The sequence below is a fragment of the Mustela nigripes genome, chromosome 2 (assembly GCF_022355385.1).
Source record: "Mustela nigripes isolate SB6536 chromosome 2, MUSNIG.SB6536, whole genome shotgun sequence".
Lineage (NCBI taxonomy): Eukaryota > Metazoa > Chordata > Mammalia > Carnivora > Mustelidae > Mustela > Mustela nigripes.
The window spans coordinates 17,634,401-17,651,385 of record NC_081558.1 but is presented as its reverse complement, the minus strand read 5'-3'; the positions used below and the strand labels follow the sequence as shown (position 1 = coordinate 17,651,385).

The window sequence follows — 16,985 nt, the reverse complement described above, 5'->3', positions numbered from 1 at the left end:
AACACCTCGGGGCCTCTGAGGAGGAGCAGGTCGTGAAGGCTGCCATTGGCCTGGGCATCACTGTCTCCAGCACCTGCCACGGGCCTGGCCCTCCCAGGTCACGGGCCAAGACCTGGTACCCAAGGAGTTGTTGGAGTAGGTTCTCCTGAGGCAGTGGAACCTCAGCAGCTGGCCACGGCTGGGGTCTCTCTGCTGCAGCAGGGGTATGGTCAGCCCCAACCCTGGGCCTGGCTTCCCGGAGGCCGGAGGCCAGGAACCGGGAACCGGGGCCATGGCGTTCCCTCTCAGCAGAAAGTGTCATCATTCATTAGAGAACATGTCCTGTTTAAAAGAATCAGAACAGTTTGGCCCTTAACTTTTTTATCTGGAAAATCTACTCTAGTCTGGTACCTCACTCCCTAGTGCTGCTGACTGACTGGAGGCCTGGATTTTGCCTGGGGCGGGGGTGGACTTCAGGGTGGGGCCGAGTTGGTTAACTTGGCAAGAAGCTGGGACGTGAGCGGAGGAGATGGCCACGTGAGGGAAGTGCAGCTGCGGGGCCTGGAGCAGGGTGGACCCAGCAGAGCAGTCTGGGCCCAGATCCCGTAACCACACGGTGGCTGTCAGCTCTGAACCTTGTCCTGGTGTGCCACCTCCATGCCCCAGCCAGGCAGGAGCACTGGGCCCCGGACCCTGTCCCTGTCCTTTCTAAACTCAGTGCCAGGACCATTCCCACCGCTCTTCCTTTTCCTGCACTGCAGAGAAGCTGCTTTCCACTTTCCTTCTTGTCACTATAGTGCAGCTCAGTTCAGCGGCTCAGACAGATCAGTTCCATCCTGTCTGCCCGTCACCAGCTTGACAGTGACTTTGGGCAAGTCATTCGTCTTTTCCAGCCTCAGCTCTAGCAGCTGTGAAACCAGGATCCTAACCCTGACGGACAGAATATTTGTAGATTGAAAGGAAGCTGGGTCACCCCGTACCCCCCAGTCGGAGGGAGTCACTACACTGCCAAGAGAACCTAAAAGCACACGCCCTCGAGCCACCTTCAGATGTTTGGCTGGAGGCTGTGCCTCGGGCCTCTGGCAGAGGTGAGGGTGACTTTGCTTCTCGGTGGAGGCGTTCCACTGCAGGTGCAGATTGTCAGCCCCACTTTGAGAAGGTGAGTCCTCTGTGACAGGCACGTTCACTGTCCATCCTGCGTTGTCCCCAGAGCCGCTGGGAACAGGTCACATTGGTGTCTGTACTGGGCACGCAGCAGGTCCTCGGCCAAGCTAGGATTCCTGTTCCAGCCTCCCGGTTTTGCCTGTGTGACCGGTGGTTTTTTGTTTTCAGGTGGAGGAGATGTCAAGATTGAAAGTCAGAAGTTGAACTTCAAGGAGAAGGCCCAGGCGAAGGTGGGATCCCTCGATAATGTGGGCCACCTGCCTGCAGGAGGTGCCGTGAAGGTAGCGAGTGGGGCAGCGGGGGCCACAGCAGGGGACGCTGCCTGGCCAGGGTGGGTGGGGTGGTGCCGCTGGAGTCGGGGTCCCAGCAGCTGGGTGCCTGTCACCGCCCCTCAGTATCGTCAGGAGTCCTGTTCCCCACGCCGTTGTGTGTTCCCCGTGTTCATCATCAGCCCCGAGTGAGGCAGGACAGGTAAAGAGGCCCCGGCCCAGCGGCCTCGGCCCTGTCCACCTGGGGAGAGACCCTCTCCTGAGAGCCGTGGCCTGCCTTTCTGAGCCCATCTCAGCCATTTCCAAAGGGCCTGTGAGCTGGGATGCTACTCCCCCACAAGGTGGGTGGTCCGCGTGGCCTGACTGTCCCTGTCTGCCTCAGGAGAGGGCACGTGGGGACATGCTCCATGCAAGGCTCTGCTGGCCCCGAGAGCAGGGTCGCACGGCTTCAGCGCCACCCCAGGCTGGGGCTCTGGGAGGGCGCTCAGGTGGGCAGGGCTTCCCATTCTCGGGCCTGGCTGGGCCTCTCCTGCCTGCCTTCCTCCCTCCCGCCCGCCTTCCCTTCCTCCCTCCTTCCACAGCACCGCCAGACCCTTTGTGTCAAGATGCTGTTGTCCTCTGTTCCGTGTCGTTGCGGGGGCGGGGAGACCCCGGGGGGAGCAGCTTGCTGAGGAGAGCTGCAGCTGCTCAGGGGAAGGGGAGCAGGGGTGAGGGAGAAGAGCAGCTGTGGTGGGCCTTCCCTCCTGCCTGGCCCAGCCCAGCGTCTCTCCCAGCTTCCGATCCCAGTTTGGGGTCCTGGCCCTGTCCCAGGCTCAGTCATGCCTCCAGACCCAGTGAGGAGCCACTCCCTAGTCTGTCCTAGTGGGGCACTAGCTCAGGTGTCGTCCCTTGTCCGAGGCCACGTGGCAGGTACTCTGGGCCAGGGTTTGCACCTGGGCCTTCTGACCCCCAAGTCTGGTGTTCTTTATTCACATCATCTCCCTTTATTATTTCTGGAGTTGTTTTCCAATACAGAGGCCTGTCTCCTTCACTGTTGTGATTAGAAACCACTGTGGAGTCATTGTCCCCTTTGGGGCATTCTGGGGCCCACAGGTTCCAGCTCCCCACTGGCCTTCCCTTTTCTGCTTTACTCGTACTGGGTGTTCACCGCCCACGCCATCCTCCTCCTAGGAAGCCCTCGGGGCCCCAGAGTTTCTCTGGGTCACACCTCTCTGGCCACCCCTCCTGTGTCCCCAGGCTCCAGGAGGGCGCCCAGCACAGCAGAGGCCTCCGTGTCTGGAGACGGCTAGGTGAACAGGCAGGGGTGCCCCTGAGTTTCCAAGAGAGCCTCTCTGTGCAGCCCCTCTGCGATGGGAGTGGTCTGGAGTTCACGGGGTCAGAGGTGGCAGGCTGCACCCCTCTAACCCGATTTTGGGCTCTCAGAGCTCCCTAGCTGGCCTGCAGTACCCCTGCTTCTCAGCCAGTTGCAGACCCATACTCAGCGATCGTCCCCCGAGTTTTTGCTGCTGAGCCGGTGTCACGGCTAGCTGTTCGGTGCCATCGTGGGTGAGAAGCCTGCCCCTCTCGCCTTTCACCCCAGAAAGACTGCAGGGAACCTTGCCCTTCACGGAGGAGTCTTCCAGAGTGTGTCACTAGCTAGGCCGCACGCTGGGCCTAGGGCTGTGCTCTCTTGCTCTGCGCTGGGCCAGGCCTCGGGGTCAGGAGTCGCCTCATGGTGGGAGATCGGGGCGGGGAGTACCTGGCCTAGATTCTTCGGCCAACTGGGGGCAGGGGTGGGGCGGGGGCTGTGTGTAAAACCCACCACCATCACCCATCCCACCTCCTCCCCGACTGACCCTGCACTGTCTCCCCCACTGTTTCATTGTAGACTGAGGGCGGTGGCAGCGAGGCCCCTCCGTGTCCGGGCCCCCCCGCTGGGGAGGAGCCGGCCATCCCTGAGCCAGCGCCCGAAGCTGGCGCCCCCACTTCAGCCAGTGGCCTCAGTGGCCACACCACCCTGGCAGGGGGTGGTGACCAAAGGGAGGCCCAGACCTTGGACAGCCAGATCCAGGAGACAAGTAAGTGGCTGGGCTTGGCCTGAGGGCCAGCCGGGGGCCCTGCCACTGGCTGCAAATTGAAACTTTTTTTTTTTTTTTGAGTAGAGTGTGGCCTAAATTTTAACCAAGCAACCTTTTATTTTCCAGGCATCTAATGATGACATTCTGGTCTCGTCTTCCATCCCCTGTGTTCCCCCTCTTGTGTCCCTTGTTCCCCCCTCCCTTCCTTCCTCCCGTGTCACTGCAGATTGAGACCTACAGGCTGACGTTCCGGGCAAACGCCAGGGCCCGCACCGACCACGGGGCTGACATTGTCTCCCGCCCCCCCTACTTCCCTGGCGGCCCCAGCTCAGGCACCCGGGCCCTTGGCTCCCTCTCCCGGGCTGCGATCTAGACCCCACACGGCTTGGATGCTGGGCAGTCCTCCAGGCCCTACCCCCTTCCCCCGCCCTGCTTGCCCCCGGCAGCAGCAGACCCACTCCCAAACCTCCACTGCTCCCCGCCCTGGGCCCACTACTTGCTTTGTTCCTGTCCCATCATTGCACATCGCTCTGCACATGGGGTTGGGAGGTGAATGGGCTGGGGAGGCCAACTTGGGATCTTATGGGATCTAGGAGGGGGGGAACGGGATTCCAACCTCCTCTTTGGGTTTTTCGGACCAAACCCAAGAGAAACTGACATACCCACCCTCCTCGCTGGGCCCACTTGGAGAGAAGAGTGGAGCTGGACAGCTGCGCGGTGGCAGGATGCTGACAGCACCCCCCGGAGCCCGCTAAGCCACTGCCTCTCCCTGTGACCCTCTGTGGTGCCCACTGTGCAGGTGGGGCCAGGCACCTCTTGCTGCCCTGCCCCAAGTTAGTTAGGGGTCAGCTCTGACTGTCCTCACTGCTTCCCATACCCGCCTAGCTGCTGTCACACACTCTTTTCTTTTTTCTCTTTTTTTTTTTTTTTTTTTTTTTAAATAACCTAAAAACTGGTAGAGGAGTTTTGCAGGTTGAAGCCATGTCTAAATGAAAGTCCTCAGTAGGTGTTAAAGGAAACAGGGAGGGGAGATCCTTAAGCCTCCAGCCAGGAGGTCAGGCATCAGGGGCTGCCCTGGCCTGGGCAGCTTGGGGCCCCGGAGAAGGTGTGGGCACGGCAGGTGAGGTGCAGGGGCTGTAGCCTGGTGAGCAGGGAGGGCATACTAGGGACTGGTCAGAGTGTGGGTCTGGTTGTTCTGGTATTTTGTGTGTATGCTGCTTTTCTTTTCTAACCAAGAGGCTGGTTTTGGCATCTCTGTCTCATTCCCTGGGATGTAGTGGGAGGTACAAGTTTGGGGCTGGAGAAACAGGGAAGGACTCTGGAGGTCATAATCCTCCAGACTCGAAGGCCTAGGACACCAGAGCCCTGTTACCAGGAGCCCAAGATGTCCAGACTCATGTGGGGGATGGGGAATCAGGTGTGGAAATTTCAAAAAGGCAGGAGACCAGCCATCTCCCCCACCCCTAACAGCCTGACTGGGGAGGGGGAGAGGCGAGACCAGCCTGTGCAGGGGTGTCCCAGCTAGGCCTGGTCTTGGGACAGCTGCAATGATGAGAAATCCCGGGAATTGTATTGACACGAAGATTCTTATTGCACTTGTATTTTTTTTTTTTTGTATTAAAGTTTGCATGGTTTCTAATAAAGGATTAAAATGTAACAGTTTGTAGTGAAATGGCAGAGAGTCTCTGAGGGCGTCTCCTCTGGAGGAGCATTTCCTGCAGTGCAGACTTGCCCCTTGAGGTCGCCAGACTTGGCCCCTCGCCGCCCCACCCCGCCACTGCACCTGTTGTCTCCCTTCCTGGAGCCCAGGAGGAAGGGTTCTTGACGTTGGTTCCGATCGGACCTCCATGTAGAGGGCGGGCATCTGGGCCGGCAGGTTCTCCCACGTCGGAGGTAGCATTTCCCTCAGGGAGGTGGGACACCACATCCGCAGCTCCCCGAGCACATGCTGCAGGGGGCTGGTGGAGAAAGCCTTCCCTGCACCAGATGCTAGAGTGCCATGTGCCAAGGACATCGGGGCACCCTCGTCTTGTCAGCAGGAGAGGGACGGAAGGCAGCTGGGGAGGAAGTGGGGCAGCTGCAGGGCCGGAAAGTACCTGTACCCTCTTTAGCCCCGGGGCCACAGATGCTGAGGCAGGTGACTGGCTCCCAGTCCGAGGGAAAGGCTGTGAGAAGTGAGCCTCATGGGGAACAGTCTGTGTGGGCTGGTGTGGTCCCAGCTCCCTTGAAGCGTCCCCCAAGGCCGAGAAGGTGCCCTGACAGCATGTGGGTGCATTTCTGCACTTCCAGTTTGCTTCTGGCTCAGCCATTGCCTGTGTCAATCTGTGATTCTGTTGTACTTATCTCAAGAGTCAATAAAGCTCATGATGTCCTACCGCACAGGCCCGTCTCTTCTGTCCGTCCTGGTTTGTCTCCAGCTCCAGCATCACTGACCTTGCCCCATAGTGCATCCGCTGCGGGCTGCTGGGTACCATGCTGTCTTGATGACTTTATTAGCAAAATCACAGCTCACAAAAGGGCTGCTATACCACCTAAGGCCCCTGAAGGTTAAGGTTCAAGTGGCCTTAGCTGCCTGTGGAACTTGTCCCTGGTTCTGCTCAAGGGGCTAGGAGGTAAAGATTCACGAAGAGCCTGCAGTGGACCACTGGCCCCAAGAGGGAGGCCAGGGTCCTGGCCCAGAAAAGGCAGCAGCCCTGGGCCCTGCAAGAAGCAGGAGCATGGGTGCCAGGCCCCCGAGAGAGGAGCCCCCCGCGGAGAGCAATGCTCACAAGGGATAAATAGAACTTTATTTTAAATAAACATTTGCACTCTGTACACAGCCCCAGCAGACAACGGGGCTCAGTCATCCGCCGTCTTGCGTACGTCAAAGCTGCCGCAGGGCCCACGCAGCAGCTCCGCCAGCAGCGCCAGCAGCTGCCCATGCTCCTGCTGCACGCCTGGCGGCAGAGCGGCCAGCTCGCTGCGCAGACTCCGCTCCACCATGCGGCCCAGCGCTCGGCGCAGCTCCCGAAGCAGCCGCACGGTGCGCGAGTCCCCCTCCAGCCGCAGCAGATCACTGTCGCTCAGGGAGATGGTAGCCCGGCGCCCATCATCTGTAGGGGGTGGGGGAAGAGACCGCAGAGGTGAGGCCAGGCTGGGGGCTCCCCACCAGGGACGCAGACCAGCCCAAGCCGCGGTGGGGCAGAAGGCAGGTGAGTACCCACCACGGATGTGGACATCCCCGTCGGTCAGCAGCAGCACAGCTAGTGGGTGCACCTGGGAGGAGTCCCGGACGAAGACACTGCCGTTGGACTTGACAGCCATGAAATACGTCAGCCACCGGCTCCGCAGCCGCGTGGCCTCTCTATGGAATAGAAGGCAGGGGTGAGTCCACCCGTCTTGACCAGGCCAGCTGCCCTTCCCCCGGCCCTGCCTGCTTCCTACCTGTTAATGGTCGACTTGTGTAGCAAGATGTTTCCTGATTTGGTCCTGTAAGTGACGCTGTTGGGCTTGAATTTGCCCTGCCGGGTCACCTTGCCCTGTCTCACCTACAAGGATCAAAGGAGAGACGGGCAGGCTGAGCGAGAAGCAGCGGGCTAGGGGGTGGGGTTGATGGGGGAAGGAGGCTGGGGCCCTCTGGCCCCTTCCCCAAGGCAGCACCTGGATGAGGTTGGGGTAGAGGCCCGCCATCAGCACCCCCTTCACCAGCTCCTCCTCTTCGCTGTACTCGTTGCACTGGGCAGAGGCCAGGGTGCAGTCTGAGGGCTTCCCCACCAGGAAAGCCTCGTAAATGTTCTCCGAGAACTGCTTGATGAGTCCTGGGGAGGTGAAGGCGGGCTAGGCCTGCGACCCCTAAGCCACAAGGCTGGGGAACCACAAGCCTGGGCCTTAGGTTGGGGGGGTTGGGGCGGGGGAAGGGCCACTGACCATGGATGAACCGCAGGCTGGGGGCGTACAGCAGGTTTTCCTCCAGATAGTTCTCACGGGAGCTGCGGTCCTGCCAGCGCAGCACCTCCTCCCAGCCGGCAACGGCCCGCACAAAGGCCAGGTGGTCACTGCCGCTATCATGGCTCAACAGTGCCTTCACCTGGGAGGGAGTGGGAGGGGGGCACCGAGGCCACAGGGTGAGGGCCGGCGGCGATGGCAGCTTCGGGACGGGGTCGGGGAGGGACTGGGTCTGACCTTGTCCACCTCCGCCCTGTTCTGCAGGCTACTGCTGAAGGGGTCCCGGGTGAGGCAGGAAACGACCACCAGCAGCGGGTGCAGGCAACGGAAGATGGCAGCCAGCACTATGGCCTTGGCCAGCCGGGGGTCAGTGGAGATGTGGGCCAGGCGCTGCCCCAGGGTGGTCAGGTACTCCCGCTGGTCCAGCACCCCTGCAATAGCTCCGCGGTCAGACTCCCCCTCAGAGCCACCCTGCAGCCCTGCCCGGCCCGGCCCGGCCCCACTCACCGATCTCCTGGAGCAAGATCACAGCCTCATCCACCGCCTTGATGTTCGGACTGTCCACGGCCTTGGAAAGGAACTCCACTGCCTACAGCAAGCAGCAGCCAGACATGGGCCGTGAGCCCCACATCCCACCTGCCCCGCACCATGTCCAGCCCCAGCCCAGCCCCCGCTCTGGCGCACCGTCTTCTCAGGCATGTGGATTTTGGCTTGTAGCACCAGGTTCTCGAGGGGCGTGCGCAGAATCTCTGGCACTTGGAAAGGGACCATTTTCTCCAGCCGGCTCCGCGGGAACAGGTGGTAGGCAAAGCCTGACTGGCAGCGGCCCGCCCGGCCCCGGCGCTGGATCACGTTGGCTCGTGACACCCACACAGTCTCCAGGCAGGACACCTGGGGGAGGGGGCAGGTGAGCAGCGACGCAGAGGCCAACCGGCCTTCCTCAGCCCTGCCCCTCGTCTCGCCTTCACCTCACTCAATCCCTCAACGGCCCCCCCACAACAGGGACACCGAGAGCCCACGAGTGTGGCCTTCTCCGGACACACACAGCAGGTCCAAGGCTGATCTGGGCTGGGGGCCACCTCGGAACTTGTAGTTCTTCCCCCAGGGGCTGGCTGGGCCCAGGAGATGGGTGCCACCTTGGTCTTCAGGTCATAGCGCTCCTCCTTGTGCAGACCGCTGTCCACCACATGCACAATATCATTGACTGTGATCGACGTCTCTGCGATATTGGTGGCCAACACAATCTTGCGCACCCCAACCGGCGGCTGTTGGAATATGGCCTTCTGGTCCATCATGGGGATGTTGGAGTGCACTGGTGGGCAGCAAGAACATGCTGGTTATGGGCACAGCTCCTGCTCCCTGTGATGAGGCCACAGGACAACAATTTTGATCCCATTTTGATGGAACTGAGACCCAGATCAAGACTACATATGCCCACTCAAGGTGGAAAAGCCAGCAGAAGCAGGGCTGGCTGATCAGAAACCCAGGCCCCTGGAGTCCCCGCTGGGTTAGAGTCCCCAGGCCAGAGGGCAAGACCAGTGTCTGGGGGCCATCGCGCTCCACTCGCCCACTCTCACCTGGCAGGATGAGGTACTTGCTTTCGTGCATGCCCAGGGCCTCCTGGAGGCGTTGCTGTACTCCTTTTATCTCCTGCCAACCAGGCAGGAAGCAGAGGATTCCACCTGTAAAGGGGCCCTGCAGGCGTGAGCCGTCACTCTCGGCAGCTGGCAGTCAGGGTGGGCACAAGGCAGAGGGGAGAGCACCCACCTGGCTCCCCTCGGGCATCAATGTGCAGAACCAGATCCGTCACGAGGTCCAAATCGAGTGCGCACTCATCCTCAGACTGGGGGGTTGGGGGGAAAGGCCACAGTCACGGGCCCAGGGCAAGAACGCAGCTGGTCTGTGACTCAGCGAGGCTGAGGCCCTCAACAGGTCACCCCTGCCCAACCCTTACTACCCCCTGCCCAGGAACCCTGACTGTTCTGTTTCTGTCAAGGACACAGACTTGGGAGCACAGCCTTGCCCAAGGCCATGGTGCCACAGGGGCAGGGAGGCGGGGAAGCCAGAGGAAAGGCCGGGGTGGGCGGGCGGGTCCCCTCACCTCGTGGTGCCGGTGCCGGTGCGGGTACTGGTGCTTGCCCAGCTTGGCCAGGATGTCCTCCAAGTAGTGCTCCTTGACCGGGTACATGAAGCCCGGCACCTTGATGACAGGGCAGCCGCCAAAATAGCGGGAGAAGCGCTCGTTATCGCCCGTGGCGCTCATGAGCACAAGTCGCAGGGCTGGGTTGAGCCGCTGCAGGCCCTTGAGCAGAATCAGCAGGAAGTCCGTGTTCACGTCCCGCTCGTGGACCTCATCCACGATGACGTGGCTCACACCCTCCAGGCTGGGGTTGCTCTGCAGCTTCCGCAGCAGGATGCCCACGGTGCAGAAGAGCAGGGCTCCGCCGCGGGCCGGGGGCTTGCTTTCCAACCGCACCTGGAAGCCCACGTTCCGGCGCAAGGAGGGGCCCAGTTCATGGCTGACCCGCTGTGCCACGGACACAGCGGAGATGCGACGCGGTTGCGTGATAATCACGTTGCAGCGTGCGCCGCGGCCCTCGGTCACGTAGCGCTCCAGCAGCAGCTGGGGGATGCGCGTGGTCTTGCCGCAGCCCGTGTCCCCAGAGATGACCACCACTGGGTGCTGCTCGATGGCGTTGAGGATGGTGTCCCGATGCGGGTCCACAGGGAGCTGGGGGGCCTCCTGCCAGACTGGCCCTCGCCGCCGCCACAGCTCCAGCAAGTTCTGGCTCAGACGTACCTCCTCTGCTTCTGACAGGGGCACGTAGGGCTTGCCTGTGATAGGGTCACTCAGGGGCCCTGAGTCCTTGCCCAGGGGCAAGACGTCCTCGCTCTGCAGCCGGAGCTCCGGAGAGATCCACGAACTGTCCACAGGGTACTGAGGGATGGGAGAAGCAAGCACAGCGGTGAAGGCCAGATACTTCCTTCCTCATTCACTCGAGACCCTCCACACGGTTCAGCCGGGCCGGACGCCGTGACCCAGCCCGCTGGCGGGGGGCTCCGTGCACAACTGCCTAAGGACTCTCGCGGGCGAGACTGGGCTGCTTGGGGCCAGGGCGCTCCCGGCTCCAGCCTCAGTGGGGACAAGGGGTGGGTGGCAATGCCCACTGCACCCGGAGGCCTTCAGTCAGGAGAAACTGGAAGGAGCCAGGGGCGGGGTTGGGGAGGGATTCTCTGGGCTCTCTTACATGGTTCAGGAAGGTCTCTATCTTTCGGAGGATGGGCTCAGGCACCTGGATGGTGCACGGCCGGCGCTGCGTCTCACCCAGTTCACGCAGAGAGGCCAGGTTATACATGGCGTGGGTAAGCGGCTCATTGTTGCGGTCCACCAGGCCCAGGCTCTGCAGAGGGGACATGCATGGCTCGCTCCAGGCCCCTGCCGCCCCAGAACCAGCCCACACTGGCTCAGGAGCTTGAGCAAAATCATGCAGAGCAAACATTTCTCTAAGAGATTTTGGGTTTTAGCAGACATTGTACAGAGAAGAACAATTAGGAACCTGGAAAATGTAATCTCCACCCTGTCCCAAAACATAACTAGTTAAAAATCATCCCCAGAACAGGATCCGACAGGTCCGGGAGGAATGCCCCTCAGAAACCTCTCCTGGAACAGCGGAGCCCCCGTGACAGCCCAACCTCATCTCTACGAATTCCCAGTACGGACCTCTAAGCCAGGGGGGCCGGGCCCTTACGGACCCCATCAGAGCCTTACGGCACCCTGTTTTCACTACCTCCAAAGCACAAGCCCCCCTGCAACCTTTCTGGACCAGCTGCCATCCCGCCCTGTCTCCACATGGCACCCATTCCTCCCGTGACCCCATCAGACAAACGTAGATAGAATTTCTTAGAAATGTCTATTCGTACAACTTGATAAACACATGCCCCAAGTCCCATGTCCCAACACCTCAGGCAGGTGTGCAAAACCGGTCTGTCCGCCCTACTCCCGTGCTCCTGTCCCCTGTGCCATCAGGACTGCTTGCCCCCCAAGACTCCCTCCTTCAGGAATACTACCCCCACAAGGGCTCACCAACTCCCTCTGGGCTCCGGGCCAACCCCAAGGGCAAGCATCTAGTCCCTGGGGCACAGAGGTGCTCACACAACCGCCTCTCTCAGGCTTCCACCTTTCCCAGGCCTGCGGGTTTGTCCGCGAGGCCTCTGACCAGCGACCAGCCAGCTGTGCGCACCGCACCACTGCCACCTGGGAGCTGGCTCCTTCCTGTGACACGCCCACACTGCGAGGCTCCGGATCCTCAGTGTCTATCCAGCTAAGACTCAAGACTTCCACAAAGTTCCATCCATCACCAGAGCCACAGGTACCGTACCTCTCTCTTTCTTTTTTTTTTTTTTGAGATTTCATTCATTCACCTCTTTGAGTGAGTGCACACATGCAAGTCGGGGGAAGGGCAGAGGGAGAGACTCTCAAGCAGACTCCCTGCTGAGCCCTGAGTTCTACATCCAGGGCTTGATCCCAGGACCCTGAGAACATGACCTGAGCTGAAACCAAGAGTTGCATGCTTAACGGACTGCACTCCCAGCTGCCCTGATCCCTCCTCCATTCTCTTGGCTCTCACTCTCACCAGCAGCTGTGGCTAAAATGGGGTTCCCAGAGCCCAACATGCACCAAAGGTCTATCTGACCAGAGCAAAGAGCAGGGCCTCCTCGCCCTCTTTCTCTGCACACAAAACTGTGCTGCTGTGTGTTCAGATCACCCACTTCTGGGGCAGTCATGGCAGCGCTGGCTCCCACCACTGCACACAGCTGGACTCCGGAGCCTCTAACTGCCTCACCTTGGGGCTCACGGAGGTAGCACCTTATGATCCATTTTGCCCACAAAGCCCAGGTAATCTAGATCTTTCTGGATACCAAGTCTGCCTCTCAGCAAGGGCACCATTCCCCCAGCCATTCTAAACAACACCCATGTCCCCTCCCTAATTCACCTGGATTCTGGCAACAGACCAATAAGGCTGAGCTCCAAGCAAAGCACCTTCGGAGGGAGTAGGATATTCCTGGGAACAGCAGCCACACGGCCTGACAAGCAAGGCTTGGACATCAGATGCTTTTGTGCTCAGGCCAAAGGCCTGGTGTGGTGGATTCCATTTCCTGGAGAACTGGACCGATTTGCCAAAGGTAGGGGGGCTCCAAGACCTCACACACATCATGCCAGGGACTGCCCCGTCCCGACTCACCTTCAGTTTCTTGCAGGCCAGGGCCGCCGCCTTATTCTCAGCCTCCGCTTTGCGGCGCCCTTTGGCGACAAAGGTCATGGGACAGGGCCAGAGCAGAGTGAGGGTGGACAGCTTGGTCTTGGTGCCCACGGTATGGAACTGCATGAGGTTCTACATGAAAGGCAAGAGAAATGGCTATAGAAAGGCAGAGAAAGCAGTTCTCAGAATCCCAAGGAATCCAGCAATGGAAAATGAACCCCCATCTCAACAGGTGCCAAATATCGGGCACACGAGATGGGCCACTGGGCAGCAGAAGCCAGCCCCGATAGGGCCATGGCTCCCTAGGCCAGGGCTGGCCTCTCCAGCCATCCCGTGGTTTTGAAGCAGAAGACAGTGTCTGGCCAGGGCCGCCACCTACCCTCCAAGCCCACTGTGCTCTCAGCACCTCTGAAGCAAACAGGGATGTTGGCAGCTGTCGGTCGAACCTGTCAGCATGAGCCAGAACCAGGCATATTCTGGGGGTGCATAAAGCCCTTAGCCCTAGGGAGAAGCTATGCTGACCGAAGCCCGAGGCCCGGCCACAGAGATGAAACTCAACCTCAGCCAGACAGCGCCACCTCTATGCCACTCCTGCCAGCCACCCCGGACCGAACTCGGGTCTCCCATTCCCACGGAGCTAGCTCACCCCAAGTTCCCACACCACCCGCCACTCAGTCCCAGCCGCATCACCTTCTTTATAGTCCAAGGACCCCGAGCCCCCCGCCTGGCCTATGTGCCGGCTAAGGGCAGAGCTCACACATACCTGCAGATCCTCTCCTACCCGGTCCCAGGGACAAGCAGACACAACCAAGCCAGCTCCCCACCCACACACACTTCACAGAGACCCGACTCACCTTAGCTGTGGAGGACGATGTTGCTATCTGAATCACTTTGGCCAGAAGGTTCTTGGGAAGCGGAAACTGGGTCAGAGCCCTAATAGCACTGTCATCGTCTGTCATTTCAAAGGAACCCCCCCTGGGAGGACCAAAAGTTCAGGTGAAAAATCTCTCTCTTCCTGGGTCCATTCACCTCAGGCTCTGAGGCCCAGGGGGCCGGGACAGCGCAGGGGCGCAGGAGGCAGCAAGAGGCACGAAAAGACGGCAGGCCCAGCATCTTCGCATGGCCTATGATCCCCTCAGACACACAGCATGACTGCTGCTCCCTCCGTTCCCCCAGGTAACTACGGGCAGGGGGTAGGGGCCCAGGGGCAGGCAGAGTAGTGGCTGGGCCTCAGTGGGACCCAAGTATGCCCGGAGGAAGGGTCCCTGCTGCCGTCCTGCGGAAGCCCAGCCACACAGCACAATGGCAGGCGTACCGACGTACCGATATGAACAAGCTTCCCAGGAAACACCCCCCATCCCTATGTCAAGGTGCAGCCAGCTTCCCTGCATCCCCCACATCCAGCTGTACCTCGAGTCCCTGAGTGGGGTGTGGGAGTCCTGCTGCGTCATGGACAGGAAGTCAGTGACATCAATGGTCCCCTCTTCCAGCTCTTCCTCCTCATCCTCCTCTTCCTCCCGGCCCAAGGAGCGGGATAGGCCCCCAGGGCCCCCTGGCCGAATGCTCTCAGGGTTCAGCTGCCGCCAGGAAGTAGGTGGCATGGTGGGTTCCGGGCGCCACCAGCTGTCAGCCGGAGAGCCAAAGCGATCGGCTAGCACACGGTATTTGGCTGCATCAAACAGCTCGTTTCGGGGACCCAGCAGTCCCCAGCCCTGGGGGGGGGGGGAGGAGTGTTGTGAGGGGGCATCCTCATGCCTCAGTCTGTCCAAAACCTGCCCCCTTACACTGCAAGTCCCCTATGCAGGAGCCATACCTTTGCACCCATCCGCCCGCCCGAGCCCCCAGGCCAGAACTGGGTAAGAATGCACATGTCTAACTCTGACACATGAAAATGACAAGGTAAACTCTTACATCTATTAGACAAAAAACTGAAACAACAACAACAACAACAAAAACCCACGGGCAGTGGGAAAGCTGATACATTCACATAGTGATCTAGAAAGCTTCGGTGAATACAGCAGTTAGGAAAAATGGAGCCCACCCTACAAAACAGATCTATCTCCCGTCTGACCAAAGAACCCTATGCTGAGAGCGTATTCTAAAAATAACCTGGGATACTTGTAAAGCCTTCACACAGAATGTCTTATTTTAAAACATACTATAGCTTCATTCTCTTCCACAGAGAATACCCAATAAAACGTGCGGAGTCTCCAGCACACACAAAGCAACGAGCTGGCTCCCCTGCGCGTCACCAGGAGAAACGAGACCCGGTCCCTGCCCACAGGAAACTTCAAACCCATGAGGCAGAACAAAAATGCAGGTGACCAGGCTCTAAGGAACCACAAACGGAGAAGCCAGATGAACATAAGGAACATAATTCCAATCCAAGTCTGGCTAAGCTGCTCGGGCATTTGCTCTTAGTGACCTCTGTGCCGCGGCAAGAGGCACCGAGCAGGAGGGCAATGCCCATACACACTCTGCTCTGGAGGGGGCAGGGGGAGGAAGGAGCTGTGGAACCGAGCGTGCACGCTGGGGAATGGAAAGGCTGTGAACTCCAGAACACCGAAAGGACTCCTGCTTAACATCCACCCTCTTAAACAACAGACCAAGAACGTCACACATTTCTCCAAAGAGACACAAATGGAATAAACACAAGACGCCAACACGGCCTCCGAAACTGTAGCTGCTCGTGGCGCGAGATGACCCATTCAGGCACAAAACCCCAACACCTCCTCCCACCTGCGTTAGGAACATTTGGGGGAGAAACTCCCTTCCCCCCAAATAAAACCAATTACTGTATGTGACTATGGAACTTCATTTTCCACAAATCCATCGCCAGCTTGGTTTAACGCTGCCCTTTAGAACTTGTGCCTCATTTTCAACTCCATCAGGGCAAGAAGACTTGATGAAAGCAGGCCCTTCCCCCCTCACGTCTCAGAAGGGAGACTCCGTTCGGTTCTAACGCAGCTCCCTGTGCTCTGAAGCTGTGTGTTTCCCACAGGGAAGGCAACGGAAGGACAGTGAGCAAAGATGCTTCTGGGAGCTGTGAAGACCGACAGAGCTACCTCCTTCTGACGGGCAAGGACCAGGCCTGGGGATGTGAAAAGCAAACACTCTCTTCAGCTCATTCTGTCCTTTCCAGCTGATCTGTACAAGATCTACCCATTGGGATGTGATCTCTTACCTACAGAGAAAGCTCTGTGCAGTCAACACAAAACTTAAGAATTTACCTTAAAAAAGAGACAGAAAAGAAAAGATGCCCAACGTCAGTACGCATTAGGGAAATGCCAGTCAAAATTAAGGGATCCCACCCAACGCGCACGAGGACAGCTGCCAAAACCCACATCCCGAAGCGCCGGTACAGACAGAGCGAGCCTGTGCCCTGTGGGTGGGAACATGAAGCGCTACAGCCACCGTGGGACAAGCACGGCAATTCCTTACAAGAATTAAGAAGAGAACTACCATGTGATCCAACAATTCCATTTCTGGGCACTGACAGCAGCGTCCTGAGGAGACTCATTGTACACTCATGCTCGCAGCGGCAGCATCCGCAAGGGCCGAGAGCTGGAAACAACCGAAGTGGCCATCGGCGCAGGAGTGCACAAACCGGATGCAGCACGGCCAGACCAGGGAGTGCGCCTCAGTTCTGGCACAGGCTCCGTGAACGGACCCTGAGGACACCATGCAAGTCCAATAAGCCAGAGACAAAGAGACAAATACTGTAGGATTCCACTTATATGAGGCTATGAAGTCCCAGAGGAGTCGAACTCATAGAATCAGCAGGTCGGTGGCTGCCAGTGGCTGACGGGAAGGGAATTTGCTGTTAAATGGCTCTGGAAGTTCAGTTTTGCCAGGTGAGAAAGTTCTGGAGACTTGATGCACAAAGCTTACCACTACTCAACTGTTCGCTGAAAAATGGTTAAGATGGTAAATTTTATATTTTGGGTAACTTACCACAATTCAACAAATGAATCAAAAAAGAGGCTATGAGCACAGCAGAGATAGGGACAGAGAGAGGGCGGGGGAGGGACGTGACCATGACTTGCTGCACCGAGTCCACCTTCAAACGTCAGAGAAGAATCTCTCACCCGCAGCACTACTGGCATTGGGACCAGCTAATTCCTTGCTGTGGGATGTTGCCCTGTGTACCGTGGGGCCTTAAGAAGCATCCCTGTGGGGGCGCCTGGGTGGCTCAGTGGGTTAAGCCGCTGCCTTCGGCTCAGGTCATGATCTCGGGGTCCTGGGATCGAGTCCCGCATCGGGCTCTCTGCTCAGCAGGGAGCCTGCTTCCTCCTCTCTCTCTCTCTGCCTACTTGTGATCTCTCTCTGTC

At 59.1% G+C, this 16,985-nt stretch overlaps 2 protein-coding genes across 14 annotated transcripts in view; one reads left to right on the top strand and one right to left on the bottom strand.

Annotated features, from left to right (window-relative positions):
* The window catches only part of MAP4 (microtubule associated protein 4), a 197,325-nt gene extending 191,477 nt beyond the window's left edge, over positions 1-5,848 (top strand). For 7 of the 10 annotated variants that reach the window (XM_059389608.1, XM_059389618.1, XM_059389617.1 and 4 more), the window contains 3 exons: positions 1,312-1,424; positions 3,280-3,469; positions 3,596-3,789. In XM_059389608.1, the coding sequence (XP_059245591.1) occupies positions 1,312-1,424; positions 3,280-3,469; positions 3,596-3,603 (311 nt within the window). In that variant the 3' untranslated portion in view covers positions 3,604-3,789. Of the gene's footprint in view, positions 1-1,311; positions 1,425-3,279; positions 3,470-3,595 lie in introns of all 10 variants that reach the window. The other 3 variants (XM_059389616.1, XM_059389612.1, XM_059389610.1) reach the window with 1 other exon arrangement.
* A 385-nt stretch (positions 5,849-6,233) lies between these two features.
* DHX30 (DExH-box helicase 30) overlaps positions 6,234-16,985 on the bottom strand; it is a 29,378-nt gene continuing 18,626 nt past the window's right edge. For all 4 annotated transcript variants that reach the window (XM_059389620.1, XM_059389622.1, XM_059389621.1 and 1 more), the window contains 16 exons: positions 14,065-14,366; positions 13,509-13,629; positions 12,637-12,786; positions 10,642-10,794; positions 9,495-10,331; positions 9,161-9,236; positions 8,971-9,075; positions 8,530-8,705; positions 8,078-8,284; positions 7,901-7,982; positions 7,631-7,824; positions 7,376-7,535; positions 7,109-7,266; positions 6,893-6,996; positions 6,673-6,812; positions 6,234-6,561 (listed from right to left, as the gene is read on the bottom strand). In XM_059389620.1, the coding sequence (XP_059245603.1) occupies positions 6,308-6,561; positions 6,673-6,812; positions 6,893-6,996; positions 7,109-7,266; positions 7,376-7,535; positions 7,631-7,824; positions 7,901-7,982; positions 8,078-8,284; positions 8,530-8,705; positions 8,971-9,075; positions 9,161-9,236; positions 9,495-10,331; positions 10,642-10,794; positions 12,637-12,786; positions 13,509-13,629; positions 14,065-14,366 (3,219 nt within the window). In that variant the 3' untranslated portion in view covers positions 6,234-6,307. The remainder of the gene's footprint in view (positions 6,562-6,672; positions 6,813-6,892; positions 6,997-7,108; positions 7,267-7,375; positions 7,536-7,630; positions 7,825-7,900; positions 7,983-8,077; positions 8,285-8,529; positions 8,706-8,970; positions 9,076-9,160; positions 9,237-9,494; positions 10,332-10,641; positions 10,795-12,636; positions 12,787-13,508; positions 13,630-14,064; positions 14,367-16,985) is intronic.